This window comes from Benincasa hispida, chromosome 7 (genome assembly GCF_027475165.1).
Source record: "Benincasa hispida cultivar pf3 chromosome 7, pf3_genome.v1.1, whole genome shotgun sequence".
NCBI classification, from domain to species: domain Eukaryota; kingdom Viridiplantae; phylum Streptophyta; class Magnoliopsida; order Cucurbitales; family Cucurbitaceae; genus Benincasa; species Benincasa hispida.
The window spans coordinates 35389970-35409411 of NC_143484.1; the positions used below are offsets into that span (position 1 = coordinate 35389970).

Genomic DNA, 19442 nt, shown 5'->3' on the forward strand with positions numbered 1-19442 from the left:
GAGTCACGATATCACAAGACTAAGTTATTAAACAAACATCAAAATTATATACAAAATATAATGTGGATTAAGAGGTTAAAAATCCGAATTCTGTACCTTGTGTTATTAAACCAAAAAAGAAAAAAATCTAAGCAAGGACGTCAATGTAATAATTCAATTTCAAGTGTTAACTAATCAAACTAAAGGCTAATGTTGAGAGTATAAACAAAGGCATACAGTTAAGGCACAAAAGACAAACACAACAATATAAAATTTCAACATAACAATTCAATCATAACTTAAAAAAAAAAACCCAATCAAATCCAAACCAAAACACCTAACATGCTTAACAATCAACAACAAGTATTGGTTATATCTTATTGATGATTAAAAATAATTAAATGTTATATCTAAAGATAGATCCTTGAAAAAAAATTGATATTTTAATCATGGTGTATAATAAATTTCTTTTAAAAAAAAATTATAAGTTTTCTTTAAGAAAAAGTTATATGTCCCTAAATTCTTTTTGGTATAATAGCCTTTTAAACTTTAAAAATACGTAACAAAATATAACATTAAAAAACGATCAAATTTATTAGAAAAAGAATTGGAAAGTAAGTGTTCTACCAGACGAAGAGAATTATTAACAAGTGTTAGATTTACTAAATACAAAATTGAAGGTTGACAGATATATTAGACTTTTTTAAGAAAAAATAATTAATTTTTAAACCATAAATTTGTCAGGTTGTGTCAATTTGTACCTCTAATTTTATTCAATTGTATCTGATACTTAGATAAAATATTGCAACCCTATCGGTCAACTAATAAAATTGTTGCAATTTTGATATAATAATTTCTCCATCCAAATATCGTTAAAAAACATGTTATCTTGTGCGCTCAACAAATTCTAAAACATTTGTACACTATGGAATTGATGATTTTCTTGCAACTTTATTTTATTGAAGTTAATGAGCTTATGAAACTTTTTCCACGCATTTGTTTCGGTTAAATTTAGTGAACAAATTAGCATAAATTAAGTCGAGAGTAAAAACCAACCCTTATTTAAGCGTAAAGTTCAATTTACACTTAAATAAGTGTCGGTTAAAATCAGTAAATAGCTTAGTGTAAATTGAATCGAAGGTAAAAACTGCAACACTTATTTAAGGCCACGTTTACATATTCGTACTGAAAATTGGTGTAATCGGATTGGAATTTCATTGATGAATCTATCTTAATAGACCTCAATCGTAAATGTAATTGGATTGTTTTTTATCACGTTATCTAGAATTATGAATTTGTCACTTTTTTGTTACCATTCTCGTTTAGGGTTAAACAATAACTTAACGATAATAGTAACAATAGATTTGACAATAAATGTGACAGATTCATAATTTTCATATCGTTATTCATAATTTTCATATTGTAACAATAACAATATCTGCAACAGTAATGATAGACACATAATTTTCAAGCGCAATTGAATTAACCACCCTTCGCTCGTCAATCAATTTACGTTTTTTCTATAACAGATTTGGATGTAGGTCCTAGATGTCAATAAAAGTACATAATATAAGTAAACAACATCAAATATAATTAACTGTGATCCACTTTTTTAATTAGGAAACTCTTACAAATAAAAAAATTCAAAAAATATTTACACTTTATAGCAAAAAATTCTAAAGTACTTTTATAGCAAAAAGTTCCTAAAGTACTTGTGCATTTGGAATTTTTTACTATAAAATGTAAATATTTTTTAATATTTAAAAAGATCTCTTTTTAATTATCGTTGATTTATTTCATTTTCAGTGGGACAAACGAGGCATTAAGTGTAAAGTCTAATTTACAATTTGGTTAAAATTAGTGAACAAATTAATACTTTCTTATTTAAAAATTAGTCAACAAATTAGCATAAAATAAGTGGAAGGTAACAACTACAACACTTATTCAAGTGTAGAGTCCAATTTCAAATCCAAATTAATACAATCCGATAAGTTTTGGATCAAAATCGATTATTTTTAGCTTCAAACGTTTCGAAAATTATTACTCACAAACTTAAAAATGGGAAAGCCTAAATTTGTAGTATAAAAAGAATTGAAATAATTATCCTGAAAACCTTTTACAATTATATTGGAAACTTTATTAAAAAAAATATAAATTGGAAACTTGGCCAAAAAAATGTCGAAAGTAATATCATAATAGGTAGGATACTAACAAAAATTTCTTTAAGAAGAAAGGTTGGAAAAAGAGAAAGAAAATGAGAGGAAAAAAAGAAAGAAAATGAGAAAAGAAAAATTAGAAAATGAGAAAAATAGACTAAACTTTCATAAAAGTAACAATTTAATCTCTCAATTTTGACTTGTAATGATTTAGTCTCTATACTTTCAATTTTGTAATAATTTAGTCAATAAACTTTATTATGTAACGATTTAGTCTTTGTACTTTCAGATTTGTAACAATTTAGTCTCTAACGTAATTTTTTTTTCTCAAAATTACATGTTAAATTTTAGTATTTTATGATGTAGACTTTGTATTTTATAAAAATATTGAATCTTTGATTAATTTATTGGTTTATTTATGCAAGAAATCTTATTAAATTTTAATATTAGAGGACTAAATTATTATATAGTAAAATTTAAAGACTAAAAAGTTATAAAATTTAAAATTTAGAAACTAAATCATTATATGTCAAAATTGAGGGGCTAAAATATTAGCGGAATAAAATTGATTTAGAAAAAAAAAAAAAAAAAAAAAAAGGAAGAAAGAAAAAGAAGAAGAAAAAGAGGAAAAGCAATGGAAAAGGGTCCAAGGCAAGTCTAGAAGACTTGGTCTGTAAGAAGCAAAGCTTCATGGTTCGGTTGTACAGATACAATACAACCTGTCAAATCCCACAATCATATAACCTCAAACTCCTCCATTTTTCTTCTTCTTCCTTCCATTTTCAAGGCCATCAAATTTGAATTCAGAGGAGCTGAGGAAGACGAAGAGAAGCCCGATAATGGGGGTGCCTGCAACTGCAACTTTGGGGGATAATTTTCTGAGAGAAAGAGCGGCTAAGATGAGAGAATCACTGCAAAAAAGCCAAACTATTACTGATAACGTCGTCACAATTCTCGGTTCCTTTGACCATCGTCTTTCTGCTCTCGAAACCGCCATGCGTCCTACTCAGGTTTGCTTTCTGTTTGGTTCTGTATAAAAAGGTGGGGGAGGATGATGAAAAGTTTCCTTGTCGAGAAATCTTACATGGCTGGATCGGTCTTCTTGGTTGATTCCGACCAATTGAATCGGTTGACTTCCTTTTTACTATGCGAGAATCGTTCATTTTTGTTTGGTATTTTGCTTGTTTCTCTTGAGAATCGAATTTCAGATCCGGGTTTTGCCTTTTTTGCTTTTATTTACTCTGTCTGCTCGATCTTGAGTTTGTCTATTTCCCGTATTTTCCGTGGTGTAGTGGTTTTGTTCTTGATTCTTACTGTTTAGGTTTGTAATTATTTTGGGGAATTTGCAGATTAGAACTAATTCAATTCGTAAAGCTCACGAGAACATTGATAAGACTTTGAAGGCTGCGGAGGTTATTTTAGCACAATTTGATCTCTCTCGTCAGGTTGGTCTTTTTGATCCTTCGAGCTTGGTCAGTTCACTTGCTTAGTTATTTTTTCATCCATTTAGTTGTGTAAGAGCTTAAAAATCTTATACCCATTCTTATCACAAAAAAAAAAAAAAAAAAAAAAAAAAGGAAGAAAAAGGGAAAAAAGGGGGAAAAAAAAATTATTGTAACCAACAGCCACATGAAGCTGATACCAAATGTACTAATTACGGTTGGTTGGGTGGGTGAGGGAAATGATGCCTTGTCAAGTATAACTGAATAATGAATATCATGACTTGAAAGATAATATCCAAAGTGATATGAGAGAAGTTTGAAGCTGCATTTTCTTGCTTTTCATCAAACCCAAAACTCTTATGTGTATATCTTTCAATTCAGATTCTCAATAAATAGTCTGATGGCACGAAATTGTGTGTGTGTTTTTGGTTCTTATTACACTTGATAAATCTTCTAAGAGCATTTAATCATGATGCATGGTGTACCCTTGAATCTTACCTTACCCAAGAAACAAGCAAAAGAGTAACGTTGCTAATGATGAAAATTTTTGTTCCATGCCAAACTCTTTTTGTTTGTTTGTTTGTTTTTTCTTTTTTTTTTTTGGGAATTCCTTGAGGCCAAGATCTAAAACAAGTCAATATTATGTGATGTAAATTGATTATAGAAAGTTTGTTATGAATGAGGATCTAAATTACCAATGAGAGGGGCCCATTGATTTTGAGAAAATCTGTTTCAATGGGGCCTTTCTTGATGAAGTTTCTAGAGGATGGGCTTTGGGATTACGAGGATGGGGGTTTCAGCAGGATGATCCTTTATCCCATTTCTGTGTGGTTGTTGACGTCCTTATCAAGTTAGTTCGTCGAGTATGTCTATGGGATTTGTTGAGGATTTTCATTTCGGGAGAGGGTAGATTCACCTTTCTCATCTTTTATTTTCTGATGGTACAATTTTTCTACTCGGATAAGGAGTAGCTGAGTATATTGGTGATCTTCCTGACACCTACGTTGGTCTTCCCCTGGGATGTTAACACAATCCTGTCTCCTTATAGTACTTGAATCGTGGAGCAGGTTCAAAAACATGTCCTTGCTCAGAAAAAAAATACCTTTCTTTTCTTAGGGTTGTAGACATTGAATCTTTATATTGGAATTCCTCTTCATTAAGCCATTCATGGTTCCTGAAATGCAATTTGATTAAGCTGAGTGAATCAAGTGATGTGTGCACGTTTGTGTCGGGCATGTTAGTTTAGAAATGTCTGTTATTTAGATGAGTTATATTTAGGACCTGGTAACTAGTAGCAATAGAATTTGAAAACGAAGAGTATAAGGAACAATTAATGATGGTGTTATTTATATGTACCATTTTTTTATGCATTAGAATTTCTTTCAAGTAGTAAGTGAAGTAACAAGTTCTGGTTAAAAAATGTAATAGTCCAAGAGAATTATTACGGATGTGTGAAGGAAAATCTTAAAATATAATAAGATCTTCGTTATAAAATTAAATTTCCAAGTCCAGAAAAATATAATTGGCATCTTATATGTTTTGCTTTCATAATATTTTATGGAATAGAAATTATATGGACAACTATCAAGGGCCAGCTAAAATTGTTAGGTCTTAATGTTGAAGATCTGGACAAACCTCTGAATGTGGTTAGGTGTGCGTGTGACCTGTATTGCATCTTGCTTATTAACTATTGTTCTGGTGTGCAGGCAGAAACGAAAATACTTAGAGGGCCACATGAGGATTTGGAAAGTTATCTCGGGGCAATTGGTCAATTAAGAAACATTATCAAATTCTTTAGTGGCCATAAAGGTTTTAAGAGTAGCGAGGTGGTGCTTAACCAGGCAAATAATCTGCTTGCAAAAGCCATCTCAAAGCTGGAAGATGAGTTCAGACAGCTATTATCTTCCTACAGGTTTCTACATTTTTTTTTTGGAAGAAAGCTGCATGCATTATAAGAATGCCTCTATATTGACTCATGAATTTTCTTGGAAGTACAAAACATCTCTTATTAAAAAAAAAAGTCATTTGTAGAACCACCGCAAATCTCTTTCATTTTTCTCTGGGATTGTTAGCTTTTTTCCCATTAAAAAAGTGAAAAAAAAAAAAAAAGGGAAGAAACCACCACAAAATCTTACTTGTTGATTTCTATCCTTGTCCCCTCTTTCTTTCTTTCTTTCTTTTATAAGAAACAGAGATATTCACATAGACAAAAATGTCAAAAGAGACAGCCTAAAGGCCTTGCGCGGATGAGAAGTCCCTAAACCTAAGGGGGAGGAGCATTCCATCAATTTCTGTCTTTAGTTATCATTGGTTGAAAAATATAAGAAGTAATTGTGTTCAAGTCACAAGAAAGAAGCAAAAATACTTGAAAGGGCCACATGAGGATTTAGAGAATTATCTTAGGGCAATTGATGAATTACGAAATGATGTTAAATTCTTTAGCAGACAGTCTTTATGCATTCATAAATGAGAATAGAGAACATGGTATGAAAGGTTCTAAACGTTATTTATTTATTTGTTTTCGTTTTTTTTAGGTGGTAATATTACCTTTTTAGTCCTTATGTTCCTTGAGTTTAAAGAATAGGTGCATTTGGTTGTTGGATTTTCAAATTGTACCTTTTTAGTCTAAAAAATTTTAAGAATAAATTAAATTAAAAAATAATTATAGGGATAAGAGGTAACTTTTAAAAATTAATTTTCTTATTTTTTCTCTCTATATATATATATGGGTATTCTCTATATGGGCAGTGCATATTACTGGAGCTTAAGTTTTCACATGTAGTTTTTAATATTTGTTGGGGCAATTCAGCAAACCTGTGGAGCCTGAGCGTCTTTTCGATTGTCTGCCAAAATCGTTGCAACCATCCTCAGAATCTCCTGGCCATGATTCAGGTGGAAAGAATCACTCCTCAAATCATCATTCTGCACATCATGATAATAGCTTAGAGACTGCTGTCTACACACCTCCCACTCTCATACCACCACGTGTTCTACCACTGCTGCACGATTTATCACAGCAAATGGTTCAAGCTGGTCATCAACAACAAATTTTAAAAGTCTACAGGTATGAAGCTCCATTTTTCTAAATAAATGTTTGTAACTGTAAATTTGACTTGATTTTTTGTGCATGTTTCTTTGTATCTCCATTCTTATATTGGTGTACTGAGGGCCAAACCATATCTCGAGGAACTTATAAAAGAACCCTATATGAACTGAAGAAACTTATCTATTTCGACATCATTGACATTTCTTCTTGAGGGAAAAATAGTATGGTTAAAGAGACGATGCGACTACTATGATCTGGCCAGAACGTACTCTCAGGAAAAGAAATTCCCAACCCAAACATCTTCTCTAAAATGACTTTATATCTAAGAAAAAATTTCATGAGAGAGAGAGAGAGAGGCTTATCTCTATATCTTCTTTTGACCAGGGATACCCGTTCAGTCGTTCTGGAAGAAAGCCTACGAAAATTAGGAGTTGAAAAACTTAGCAAAGATGATGTCCAGAAGATGGCATGGGAGGTTTTAGAGGCAAAAATTGGGAACTGGATTCATTTTATGCGTATTGCAGTAAGCACATTATATTTAATGTTTAGTGAGTTTTTCTTGTGGCTTCCAAATAAAATTTATGCTTAATCACAGGTTAAACTGCTGTTTGCTGGTGAACGAAAAGTTTGCGATCAAATATTTGAAGGCTTTGAATCGCTGAGAGATCAATCATTTGCAGAGGTTACAAGTAGTAGTGTGTCTGTGCTATTCAGTTTTGGGGAGGCGATTGCAAAAAGCAAGAGGTCACCAGAAAAGTTGTTTGTACTTTTGGACATGTATGAAATTATGCGAGAGCTTCACTCTGAGGTATGACTAATGCTTTTGCTTTCACCTGCATGTTGCATGTACCAGTTGTTATCCACCATCTAGCTAGAGTTCTGTTTGGTGGTTGCAAAATGACGAGCTTTTCCAACTCAACCACTGTCTCCTTTCCTCTGAGCCCTGATGAAAAGAAAAAAAGTTTGTACTATAACCTTCTTTGTTGTTTTTCCTAAAAAAAAGTCTCTTTCTCACCTGTGTCATAAGTGACTGTCGATCTATCACATTCTTTTGACCAGTCATATCATTACTCTAAAGAGAGATCTCTTTTTTAATTAATTACTGCTGTTTAAGGACTTTCCTTTCTTTTGCTCATTAGGTTTTATTTTGCTTGATTGGAGCCCCCTTCCTTTAGTGAGCTTTTTTTTGGCTGCCCTTATTCTTCATTTTTTTTCTCATTCGGTTTTTATCAATAAGAATGCTTCTTTGTTGGATTTTTATTACATATATTTCATTTATCCCTTTTCAAATCATATCCACCCGTTGGGTGGGGTGGGGGTGAGATGTTCCATTTCTTTCAATGCAGCTCACTTGAAGTTGCGTGCATATTTTCCTTGCATTTTCTGGCCTTTAGGACATGGACTACCAATATGGAAAAATGCTTCCAATTAGTAAAAAAATGGGTTCCCCATTAATTTTTTCCCCTTTGCTATATGAAAACTTCAATTACTATACAACTAGACAAGACCTGTGGACGGCCACAAACAATTAGATTACCATATATTTGTCTTAAACTTTTACTTTTCCAATGACAGACTGTAAATTTTTATCCAGTTATTGATTGACATTTTAACTCGTACAGATAGAGACGATTTTTAAGGGTAAAGCATGCAATGAGATCAGGGAATCTGCATCGGGTTTGACCAAACGGCTTGCACAGACAGCTAAGGATACATTTGGTGATTTTGAGGAAGCTGTTGAAAAAGATGCCACAAAAACTGCGGTGTTGGATGGAACTGTACATCCTTTAACAAGCTATGTGATTAATTATGTCAAATTTCTTTTTGAGTAAGTAAATCTTATGCCAACTTCTGGATATCTAGGAATTCACATTTTGATCCATATGGTTTGATTATTTATACATGTTTTGAGGGTCTAATCTTATTCATAATGAAAAGCAGTCGATTTTATTCAACACTCTCCTGCAAAAAATGTTCTTCACCATTTATTACTAAAGTCTCTAAAGACTATCGATGATGCTGTTGCTTCCTTGCTCGTTGCCAATTTAAATTAGTTCTTTTTTCTAGAAAAAAAATGTTTCAATAAATTTGGTTTCTCATTTAAAAAAACGGAAAACATCATTCTGCATTCTTAGTGAATCTTTAGATGCTTTAGTTTGCTGCCTCTGGCCCTCTGCTATCTCTTCAGTTTCAGTCTATCTACGTTTTCTTACTAGTGCTTTTGTTGATCCACAAATTTCCACTTGAAAATTTTCAGCTATCAAGCAACCTTGAAGCAGCTTTTTCAAGAATTTGAAGATAGTGGTCAAACTAATTCCGAATTGGCCACTGTCACAATGCAAATAATGCAGGCTCTTCAATCTAATTTGGATGGAAAATCTAAGCATTACAGAGATCCTGCTTTGACTCACTTATTTCTCATGAACAACATTCACTATATAGTTAGATCTGTCCGCAGGTGCGCAATACACATGCTATTTTTAGAACTTGTTTACTTGTGCAAAACTTGCTACTTATTAAATGATGGTCTTTGTAGATCTGAAGCTAAAGATTTGCTAGGGGACGATTGGGTTCAGAGACATAGGAGGGTCGTACAACAACATGCAAATCAGTATAAAAGGAATGCTTGGTCAAAGGTGATCAAATATATATGTATTGACTAGAAACACATACTTTTTGTTGATAGTTAAAACATTACAAGCTTGACTTGTAGAAACAAATAAAGTAAACCCACTAAAGCCCATCGTCTTTGGAGGTCCAAAGTTCGTGAATTTTCTTTAAAGCTTAGTTTCCTTGTACCTTGTTGTCCTTACCAAAAAAAACTTGCAGATTTTACAATGCCTCTCTGTTCAAGGGTTAACTTCATCTGGCGGTGGCAGTGTACCTGGTATAGATGGAGGAAATAGTAGCGGAGTTTCTAAGGCACTTATTAAAGACAGGTTACCGTCACGATAACTTTATGTCACTAAATGTGTTTGTCAGTTCACTTTTCTTTCTAATACTTTTATTGTAACTCGAGTATTGTTTTATTACCAGGTTCAAGACTTTCAACATGCAGTTTGAGGAACTGCATCAAAGACAATCTCAATGGGCAGTTCCTGATACTGAGTTGCGGGAGTCTCTAAGACTCTCAGTTGCTGAAGTCTTACTTCCTGCATACAGATCCTTCCTAAAACGTTTTGGGTGTGTATCCCTGATCCCTCTCCCTTTGATGTTTCTGAAATATTTATGGCTATGTTTAAAATTAGTCGTAGTTTTAATCGAGTATCGAATTGATGTTGGAATTACCTTGAATCTGTTATTTTGCACTCTAAATGACCAAGCACGGGTTTCGCTAAACTGTATTCATATTTTATGTTATTTACGATGTTGGCCTTAGCGTTTAAAGGGATGCGCTATATATAAACCATCTTAACTCTAGTAGTACCTCTGCAATAAGATATTTCTATCTAATTGATCTCTCTCTCTGCCCGTGGATCTAAAGTGAATCATGTAAATCTCTGTGTTGATCTTTACTATTTACGTTTTCTCGCTTTCTTTATTTGTTAATTTCATAATGGATGTAAATGTTTTAGTTTGACGTCCTCTGTCATTCTGTCGATATTGGAGCTTGTGCATTTGCTCATAACAATATTTCCTCACATTTGATTAAATCTGCATTTGTTGTCACAGGCCACTGATTGATGGTGGAAAGAATCCCCAAAAGTATGTTAGATACCAGCCAGAGGATCTCGAAAGGATGCTCGGAGAATTTTTCGAAGGGAAGAACTTGAGTGAACCTAAGCGGTAGATAGGCAGTTCGTGGTCTCTTCTCTGGCGCGAAGATCAGTCGGCTTGGTGACTTACAGTCATTGCTTCAAGTTGCTCCCTGTTTCTGGAGGTTCAAAATCTGAGGTTCCTTCTTTTCATCAAGTTGGTGATGAGTCCTAGCATCATTGCATAAATTACAGTGTTGTCAGCACCTTGGCCTTTTTGATTTTTTGCCTTTTCCCCTGCATGGGTTGGATGGTTTTTCCTCTTTATATTATTTTTTCTACAATGTATATATAGGAACTTTGTGAAGTTAGTGTTCTTTTTCTTTTTCTTCTTTCCTTGTATCCCATGTGAAGATGTCATTCATGTATTAATATCAAGCTCACAAAGTCATTGTTGTTATATTAGTTTGAAACATTCCATCATTCTCAAGGATGTTTTCCCCCCTTTAATTGTTATTTTAACATTATTATTATTCTTTGTAGTTCTCTAAAGGCATTTCTTTGCTTTCTCTCCCTCGAGGGTTTTTGTCTTGGGTGCATTTTTTTTAATAATTCTTTTCCATGTGTGACTAATGGATGCATAGAGATGAATATAGTTTGGGCGGTAATAAGCATGAAGTCGAGAAGTTGAGAAATTAAAATGTTTCTTTTCAACATCATTCACAAACAACAAAATTTTGATTTGATAGTAATTTTTTTACTACAAAAATGATTTACATCTTAACAAACCAAAATTCCTATTGTCTTTGCACAAAATTATTCCTATAGCTTGTAAAGTTCTCTTCCATACACAAAAACAATAATTTTAATGATACTTGTTTTAAGTTGTCTACCCTCCATGGTTATTTACTTGGGTGTGAATAATTTTAACATGTCCTTTTACCTAAGTTATCTAGAAATTAATCTTAAAATGTATATTAAAAAAAATATCGTTTTTGCTCAAAAAGTCATCTTTTGAGTTCAACATGTAGAAAACCTCTAAACTATGGGAATAAACTGCTAGCTAGATACAAGGGTTATTTAGTAGAGTAAAGCCCAGCACCCCCCCCCACTAGACAACTTTTTCGCACTAAACCTCCATTCGTTGCTCGTAAAAGTAGAATTTAGAAGTCGAGCAGAATTTAAAAATTATATGAGGTCCATGAAATATGATTAATAAATGAGTATCATTTGATTGCTAATGAAAATATGATTATAGTAGGTACTATCGTAGTATTACAAATTTTCTCCCTATTCTTAAAAGTATGTTAACGCGCCAAATAAGCAATGAAGATAGTAGGTAAACGTTTTACTTTGTTTTATATAAAGCAAACTATAGAACACACCTCTAAAATTTGGTAGTAATTACAGTTATAGCTTCAAATTTTTAATTATAAAAATTGAACTCTCAAATTTATTCAAAGTGTAAAAGTTGGACCATCAAACGTAAATAAGTTTGAAAGTTCAATTTTTATCATTTGGGATCTGATTTCTACTACTATTTTAAGGTTAAAAGTATAATTGTAATACTTGTCTAAATTTGACAATTCAATTTTATAATGGAAAGTTTGAAGATATATTTGTCATTACCACCCATATTTGGGTAGTTTTTATAATTTGTCCTTTTATTATATATAATAAAAACATAACTTTTGAAGAGAGAGTTTAGATTTGAAAGGGCAAAAAAGATGCCACGTTGCGCGCCACTGAAGGCCACCTCAAAATGAAGTTGTGGAGGCTGAGGCTTCCGGCTCTGCTTCGCTGCCGAGAAAACTGGACCATTCTCGAAGAACCACTCTCGCTCCGGTAATCATCAACTTATTTTTTCTTCGATTCACTCAACTGCATATTTATTTCATCATTCTCTTCATCTTCTCTTTATCTGGAAATTCCTTCTGTACTAGGCTTCGTTCCTTACTGTTCCTAAAAATGGCGGAATATGGTGAAATCACAGCGGATCCAACCATTGAATCCTGCAGCAAGGAGGGATGCGATTCGAAATTCACGAAGCATTTCGCCGATGATATCATACCTCACATCCTCAACCTGTGAGTTCCTTTCTCGATTCTCTCTTGTTTTTTAACTCTTTTTTTGGTTTTTGAATGATGAGATTATCCATCTAGGTATGGATCTACTGCAACGCCTCGGGATTTTGAAATCTACGCTCCTGATGCTTCGTTTGAGGATCCACTTACAAGAGCTTACGGGTATGTATTGTTGGATTGAATTTTAGAAGATGAACTTGTTGATTTTTTATTCGTATATTCGAAAGAGCAATTGAAAGATCATTAGTGACTACGAGGAGTTAAGCATCATTTGTTTTGTATTAAGTCGTAATTGTCTATTTAAGAGTTGCTCTGGTTTTCGGTTCTGCAGAGTGAAGGAAATCAAATCGGCATTTTATTCTCTGTCCAAGGTTTGTATCACTTTACACTTTTGGCAATTGATTCCTCTCGACATATAAAAACACAGCACGTTTACGATTGTAAGTTCACTCAACTTTGATTCTTTTCTAGAGGAGATATCTCTTTTCTCCTTTGAAATTGCTGATATGAATACTGTTGTTAACGCAAGACCTTGCACTTTGCTCACCTACATTGGTTTATCTCCTCACTCCCTCTAAAACATGGGTACCCCTAGGAGCTCAAACCTATAGCCCAAAGTTGGAGTACAAAAGGGAGGCTTCATTTTCAAAATTCTCCAATGTGGGATTCTCCAACCAAAGGTTGGTTCCCTCTTATTTTGAAAAATAAATTTTCACCCAACAATCCCCCACTTGAAAATTTAAACAAAAGAGAGAAAAAAGTTTTTCATCGAGCAGTTTCAATCTATATAATACTGTGCATAGGCAAAGGTGTCTTACGACTTGAACCTTTACCTAGTGTAGATGATTCAAAATATACTAGAGTAATCCCTGGTTTTGAACTCTATCTCTAACAGCATCTCACACATAGTGTCATTAGGGTGTGGTTCGAAAGTCCGTGCTTTAAGGCCTAGTACGTGTATCCTGGTTTAGTGAACGCTTCAGAGAGCTTGCCTAAAAAACTCCATAGGAAGCGGCCCCCACTTCCACATTCACATAGGTGAGTCTATCAAGAGTACTTCTGTAGCTAGATACTCCACTTGTCATCAAGTATAGATCTCATTAAGAACTGAGTTCAACCTTTCTTACGCTTCAGGTATCATGCTCAGACTCTAAGTTATTGGAATGAAATTCTGTGTTTGGTTTAGCATGATTCACCGTATATCACTTGTGATAAGTTATTACCCGTTGAACTTGTTTCTTGGGATCTCCAGTCTACAGGTTGGGTTTTCCTCACAGTGATTCATCTTTCTATAGGCATGAGTCTCAGGGGTTTTGAAAACCTTCTCTCTGGCCAGTCCTTTCGTCAAAAGGTCTGCCAAATTTTCATCAGTTCGTATATGATCCACTCTAACTGCACCAGTAGTGAGAAACTCTCTAAGGTACTGTGCTTACGACGTATTTGTCATCTCTTTCCGTTAATAATGGTTCTGAACTTTTGCGATTGTTGCAGTACTATCGTAATGGATCAATATGGCTGGTATCGGCTCTTTCCATAAGGGAATCTTTGATAGCATACTTCTAAGGCAACCTGCTTCTTCACTAGCTGTTGCTAGTGCTATCATTTCTGATTCCATCGTAGATTGAGCTAAAATAGTCTGTTTCTTGGGACTTCCAAGAGACAACTCCACCTGCTATATTAAAGATATAGCCACTTGTAGCCTTTGAATCATCTGAAAGAGAGTTCTAGTCAGCATTGTTGAACCCTTCAAAGACAGCGAGAAACTTTTGATAATGTAATCCTAGATTTTGGGTTTTTTTCAAGTATCTCATTACCCTTTTTATAGCATTCCAATGCTCTTTACTAGGTCTGCATGTAAACCTGCAAAGTAATCCTACAACATAAGCTATATCAGGCCTAGTGCAGTCAGCAGCGTATTGAAGACTGCCTATGATGCTTGCATACTCAGATTGATTAACACTGTCACCAGTGTTCTTGAACAACTTAATACTAGGGTCATAAGGAGTACATACTGGTTTATATTCAAAGTAATTATATTTCTTTACAATATTTTCTATATAGTGAGATTGATCTAAAGAAATTTCCTTTTCAGACCTATTCACTTTTATGCCTAAGATTACACTAGCTTCTCCTAAGTCCTTCATGTCGAAGTTTGCACTCCATATTGATTTCACATCATTTATGACGTGCAAGTTCGACCCAAAGATCAACAAATCATCTACATATAGACACAAGATAGTGCAAATGTTATTTTCAAACTTATAGTAGATGCATTTGTCACTTTCATTAACCTTGAAACCTTTAGATAGGATAAGGTCATCAAAATTTTCATGCCATTGCTTAGGAGCTTGTTTTAGTCCATAGAGATATTTTTCTAATTTACACACCTTATTTTCTTGAACATGGACTACAAAATCCTCAGGTTGTTCCATGTAAATTTCTTCTTCAAGTTCACCGTTTAGGAAAGCGGTCTTTACATCCATCTGATGTACTACGAGGTTATAAAGGATAACGAGAGAAAATAGGACGGATTGAGGTAATTTAGTGATAGGGAAGAAGATGTTAAAGAAATCTACGTTTTCTCTTTGTCTAAAACTCTTTGCCACTGACCTAGCTTTAAATTTGTCAACAGTTCCATCAAGTCTAAGTTTCTTCCTTAAGATCCATTTGCACCCCATTGTCTTGCAACTCGAGGGTAGGTCTACTAAGTGCCAAGTCCTATTTGACTCAAGTGAGTTCATCTCATCATTTATGGCTTCTTGCCATAGGTTGGCATCTACTGAGGACAGGGAAACTTTTAGATCTTTAGGATCTTCTTCTATATTATAGGTCAGGAAGTAATCCCCGAAATCCTTGGCAGTTCTAGCTCTTTTGCTTCTTCTAGGTTCTGGGTCTGTTTCCTCTGTAAAGGTAGGATTTCTAACTAGGGTTAGACCACTGGATCTCGAGCCCCTACTATTCCTTGATTTAAAAGGAAATCTATCCTTAAAGAAGTCGACATCTTTTGACTCAATGATCACTTGGTTTACTAGATCATAGAACCCATAGGCTTTACTATTTAAGGCATAACCTATAAAGACGCACTCATAAGCTCTACTAGCCAACTTTCTCCTTTTCAGGTCTGGAATCCTTACAAAGGCTAGACAATCCCATGTTCTAAAATAAGACAAATTTGGTTTCTTATTCTTGAGAATTTCGTAAGGTGAAGTATTGTTTTTAGACTTTGGGATTCTATTTAGGACATAACACATGATAAGGATGATTTCACTCCACCAATAAGACGCGACTCCTGAACTAAGTTAAATAACAACTACTAGCTCAGCTAAAGTTCTATTTTTTCTTTAAGCTTTTCCGTTCATTTCAAGAGAGTAAGGTGCGATCTTTTAGTGTATTATTCCATGTGAGTTAAAGAATTCACTACAACTGTCCGAGTTGTACTCAGTTTCCCTATCACTATGAAGTATTTTAACCTTTCTATTAAACTGATTCTCTACTTCAGAAACAAATAAATTAAAGGCATTAAAAGCATCACTTTTGTTTTTCAGCAAATATACAAAAGTAAAATCAGAGTAGTCATCAATAAAAGTAATGAAATATCTTTTATTGTTCCTAGTCAAGATGCCTTCAAATTCACATAAATCAGAATGAATTAAATCTAAAGGCTCAGAAATCCTAAGTACAGATTTATGCGGAATTTTAGTAATTTTAGCCTGACTATAATGCTCACATTTATCAAATTCAGTCGTGGATAACTTAGGTATTATTTCCAACCTAATCATATTACTAATTAAATTTTTACTCACATGATAGAGTCTAGCATGCAAAACATTCATAGAACACAACATATACACAGAAGATTTCATTTTATTAAGGTCTAAATTTTATTTAAACATCCCTTAGTTGCATACCCTTTCCCTACGAATACATTATTTTTGGTAAGGGTATATAAGTTTGCCCCTATAGTTTGAGTAAACCTGACTTTATTGAGGAGATAGCCTAAGAAGAAATTCTTTCTTATCTCCAGAGTGTGCAAGATGTCCTTCAACGTAAGGGTCTTCCCGGAGGTAAACTTCAACTCCATCTTGTCGGTTCCAGCAACTTTCGTAGAGTGGCGATCCCCCAACAGAATATTCTTATTCTTAGTTTCAATATAAGTTTTAAAGAGACTAAGGTCGTGACAGACATGGCGCATAGCGTCAGTGTCTATCCATCACCATTCACAACCACTGATCACATTTACTTCTGTGATCATGGCAACTAACGATTATTCTATCAGGTTCGCCTAACCAGCAAGATGACGCTTGTTCCTACAGTTCCTAGCTCTGTGTCCAAATTTATTACAATTAAAGCAGAGGAACTGTAACGTTTCTCCTGATGGGGGTTTCTATTTTTTCTGTTGGTTCTGGTTGCTGGAGCCACGGTTCTGACCTTTCCTCTTTGTTCTCTTTGATTTTTTTGTCAGGTTTTACCATGGTAGAGGTGAGTTTCCCAAGTATGGCGTTCACCTCTTCCGTCTGGTCCTGTTTCCGGGCTTCCTGCTCAATCCTTACCCGGGTGATAAGACTCTCCAAGGAGAACTCCTTGGTCTTATGCCTCAAAGTGTTCTTAAAGTCCTTCTACAAAGGGGGCAGTTTATCAATAATAACAACATAAATTTTTTAAAAATTAAAAAAAATAAAATTTTAGCAAACGGAATCTTAATTATTGCAACGATCCACCTAGAACTTGAGATAACGGCTCATCAGTTAAAATAAAGTTCTTACATAGAATATCTTTCTCCTCCCAGTCGAAGAGGTCTTAAAATTATTGTTAACGGCAAGACCCTCTGACGATGAATAAAATGGTCAGGTCACAATGGTTGAGCAAAGAACGGAACCCAAAACATGGGTACCCCTTGGGGGCCAAACTCATAGCCCAAGGTTGGAGTACAAAAGGGAGGCTTACTTTTCAAAATTCCCCAATGTGGGATTCTCCAACCAAAGGTTGGTTTCCTCTTATTTTGAAAAATAAATTTTCACCCAACAAATACGATTATCAAATCAGATAAAGTAATTTGACTCGAATTAATTGGTGTTGATTGTAATCGAATAATAAAAAAACTCAAGCTTATGGGTTAGGGTAAGTTGGAGGGTGTAGTTGGAGTGTCTAACTTTAACACTTATTTAAGTTTGAGGGCTTCATTTTTGTAATAGAAAATTTGACGGTATAATTGCAACTACTAACGTATTTTAGGGTGGTTTTTGCAATTTTTTAAAATATTTTTTACTTTTTTATACTATGCATCAAATTGATATTTTAGAGATACTCTAGTATGAACTAGAAAAAACACATTCGCACATCTATTGGATACCAAATTCACATTATAAAAAAGGAGATTTTCACAAGTAAAAAAATAAGGGAAAATATTTACATAAATAGCAAAATTTAATTATAGTTGTGATGGCAAAATAGCAAAACTAATTATAAAAGTCTACCAAATAGAAATTGATAGAAGTCTATCATTAATAGAAGTCTATTATCACCGATAGTATCAATAATAGAAACTGATGCAAGTCTATTATTGATAAAGGGTGATATAGAAGTTTAACAGTGTAGTGTTTTTTCTTACTATTTCTGTAAATAGTTTGATTTTTTTTTCTATATGTGAAAATTCTATAAAGAATACCTTAGAATTTCACCTTTTATTATACGAATGAGCTTACCCTTACAGCTCCACTCCTATCAATATAGTGGATTTTTATTAAAGGGATTTGAATGTTTAGGGGGTAGAAAAGATGAAATCTTCTCTAAATAATCTTCTACTTTTTGTTGCAGTTTTTAAGGTTTTTTTTTTTTTTTTTTTTTTTTGGTACTCCTCAGGTCTTCAATGAATCAAGAATTGTGGAATATAATGTCAAAGAACAACTTATTTCCCCTGGAAAACACGAGGTGCATGACCAAGCACAATCACTATTGTTTTCTTCTGTATCAATTTATTAACGTTTATAGTTGACAAGAATTTCAATTTTGAACACAGATTATAGTCGATAATAAGCAACACTACAAGTTTATGGGAAGAAACATAGATTTGGAATCACTCATCAAGTTGCATGTTGTTGAAGGAAAAATAGTTCGTCATGAGGACTGGTATGTTGGCAAACGTTTTTCACCTTCACATTTCTTTGAATTATCTTCTTGCCTTGAAGGGCATCTGCCTTTTGATCATTCTTTTGCTTACAAGTTGCTGCCTTACATTTTGAACTTCAATACATCCTATGCTGCATCGATAGAACCCAAGTATATTGAGATATAAACAATAACCGAATTACAAGATAAACCTAATTTTAAGGTATTTTGACCCTCCCAATCTTGAGATCACTCTCAAGTCCTACACTATCCAAATATTGCATATCTTCTCCATTTCCTTCTCTCTAACAACACCCTGATACTATTCCTATCATGCATCCATTCTTGTAAAATCCCCTCCAATTACACAGGAAAGCAAAAGAAAATGTTTGTTACATGACGAACTGTAGTTAGATTTTTGAGTAGTCTGGACTGCACGAGAAATTATAAAACCTTAAACCAAACGGATCTTCAACTGTTTGACTATATACTATAGTTGTTATTTATGTGATAATTGAATATGGGACTTTTTATCAGGTGGAATAAGAAACCACTTTTGAATAGAGAAACAGTACAGTTACCAATGGTTGGTCGAATTTTGGAAATGACTCGGAGATGTACGATGTTGGCGACTCATGCAATGATGAGATTTGGAAAAGATTAAACTCTATCAAGCCCATCCAATACACTGAACCATTATAGTTTAGAGTTACACTTTGTATCTCCTCAATGGAAAAGAGAACATTAGTCAGTCAATTATAACTATTACAAGTTTATATTTTCTCAATTTCGTTTTGAAGATAATGTACAACGGTTGATCATTCCTGTGTAGCTTCTTGAGTATGGTCATGATGCTTTGATCCTTTATTTTCTGCGAAAACGGTTGATACGCTATTAAATTTATTTTCAATTATTAGCTTAAATTTTCATGTCAA

General features: G+C 33.8%; 2 protein-coding genes across 6 annotated transcripts; both read left to right on the plus strand.

The window, feature by feature from the left end:
* Positions 1-2742: 2742 nt before the first annotated feature.
* Positions 2743-10851, plus strand: LOC120081452 (exocyst complex component EXO70A1-like). Its single transcript, XM_039036330.2, has 12 exons — positions 2743-3145; positions 3485-3580; positions 5284-5489; positions 6387-6641; positions 7008-7146; positions 7219-7431; positions 8246-8451; positions 8881-9081; positions 9160-9259; positions 9453-9562; positions 9660-9806; positions 10296-10851. Exons 1-12 carry the CDS (start codon positions 2975-2977, stop codon positions 10411-10413), a joined length of 1962 nt encoding a protein of 653 aa, XP_038892258.1. The 5' UTR covers positions 2743-2974; the 3' UTR covers positions 10414-10851.
* Positions 10852-11952: 1101 nt separating this feature from the next.
* LOC120081562 (Nuclear transport factor 2 (NTF2) family protein) lies at positions 11953-19442 on the plus strand. Of its 5 annotated transcripts, none has more exons than XR_016530640.1 (10): positions 11997-12163; positions 12262-12405; positions 12481-12564; positions 12734-12773; positions 16427-16466; positions 16865-16956; positions 17251-17384; positions 18262-18330; positions 18419-18528; positions 19045-19442. XR_016530640.1 is itself a non-coding variant. In XM_039036558.2 (7 exons), exons 1-7 carry the CDS (start codon positions 12081-12083, stop codon positions 19169-19171), a joined length of 657 nt encoding a protein of 218 aa, XP_038892486.1. In that variant the 5' UTR covers positions 11953-12080; the 3' UTR covers positions 19172-19442. The 5 variants fall into 5 exon arrangements, 2 of the variants coding, with proteins under 2 accessions (XP_038892486.1, XP_038892488.1); XR_016530641.1 differs by having other exon boundaries at positions 16865-16881; XR_016530642.1 differs by lacking the exons at positions 16427-16466; positions 16865-16956.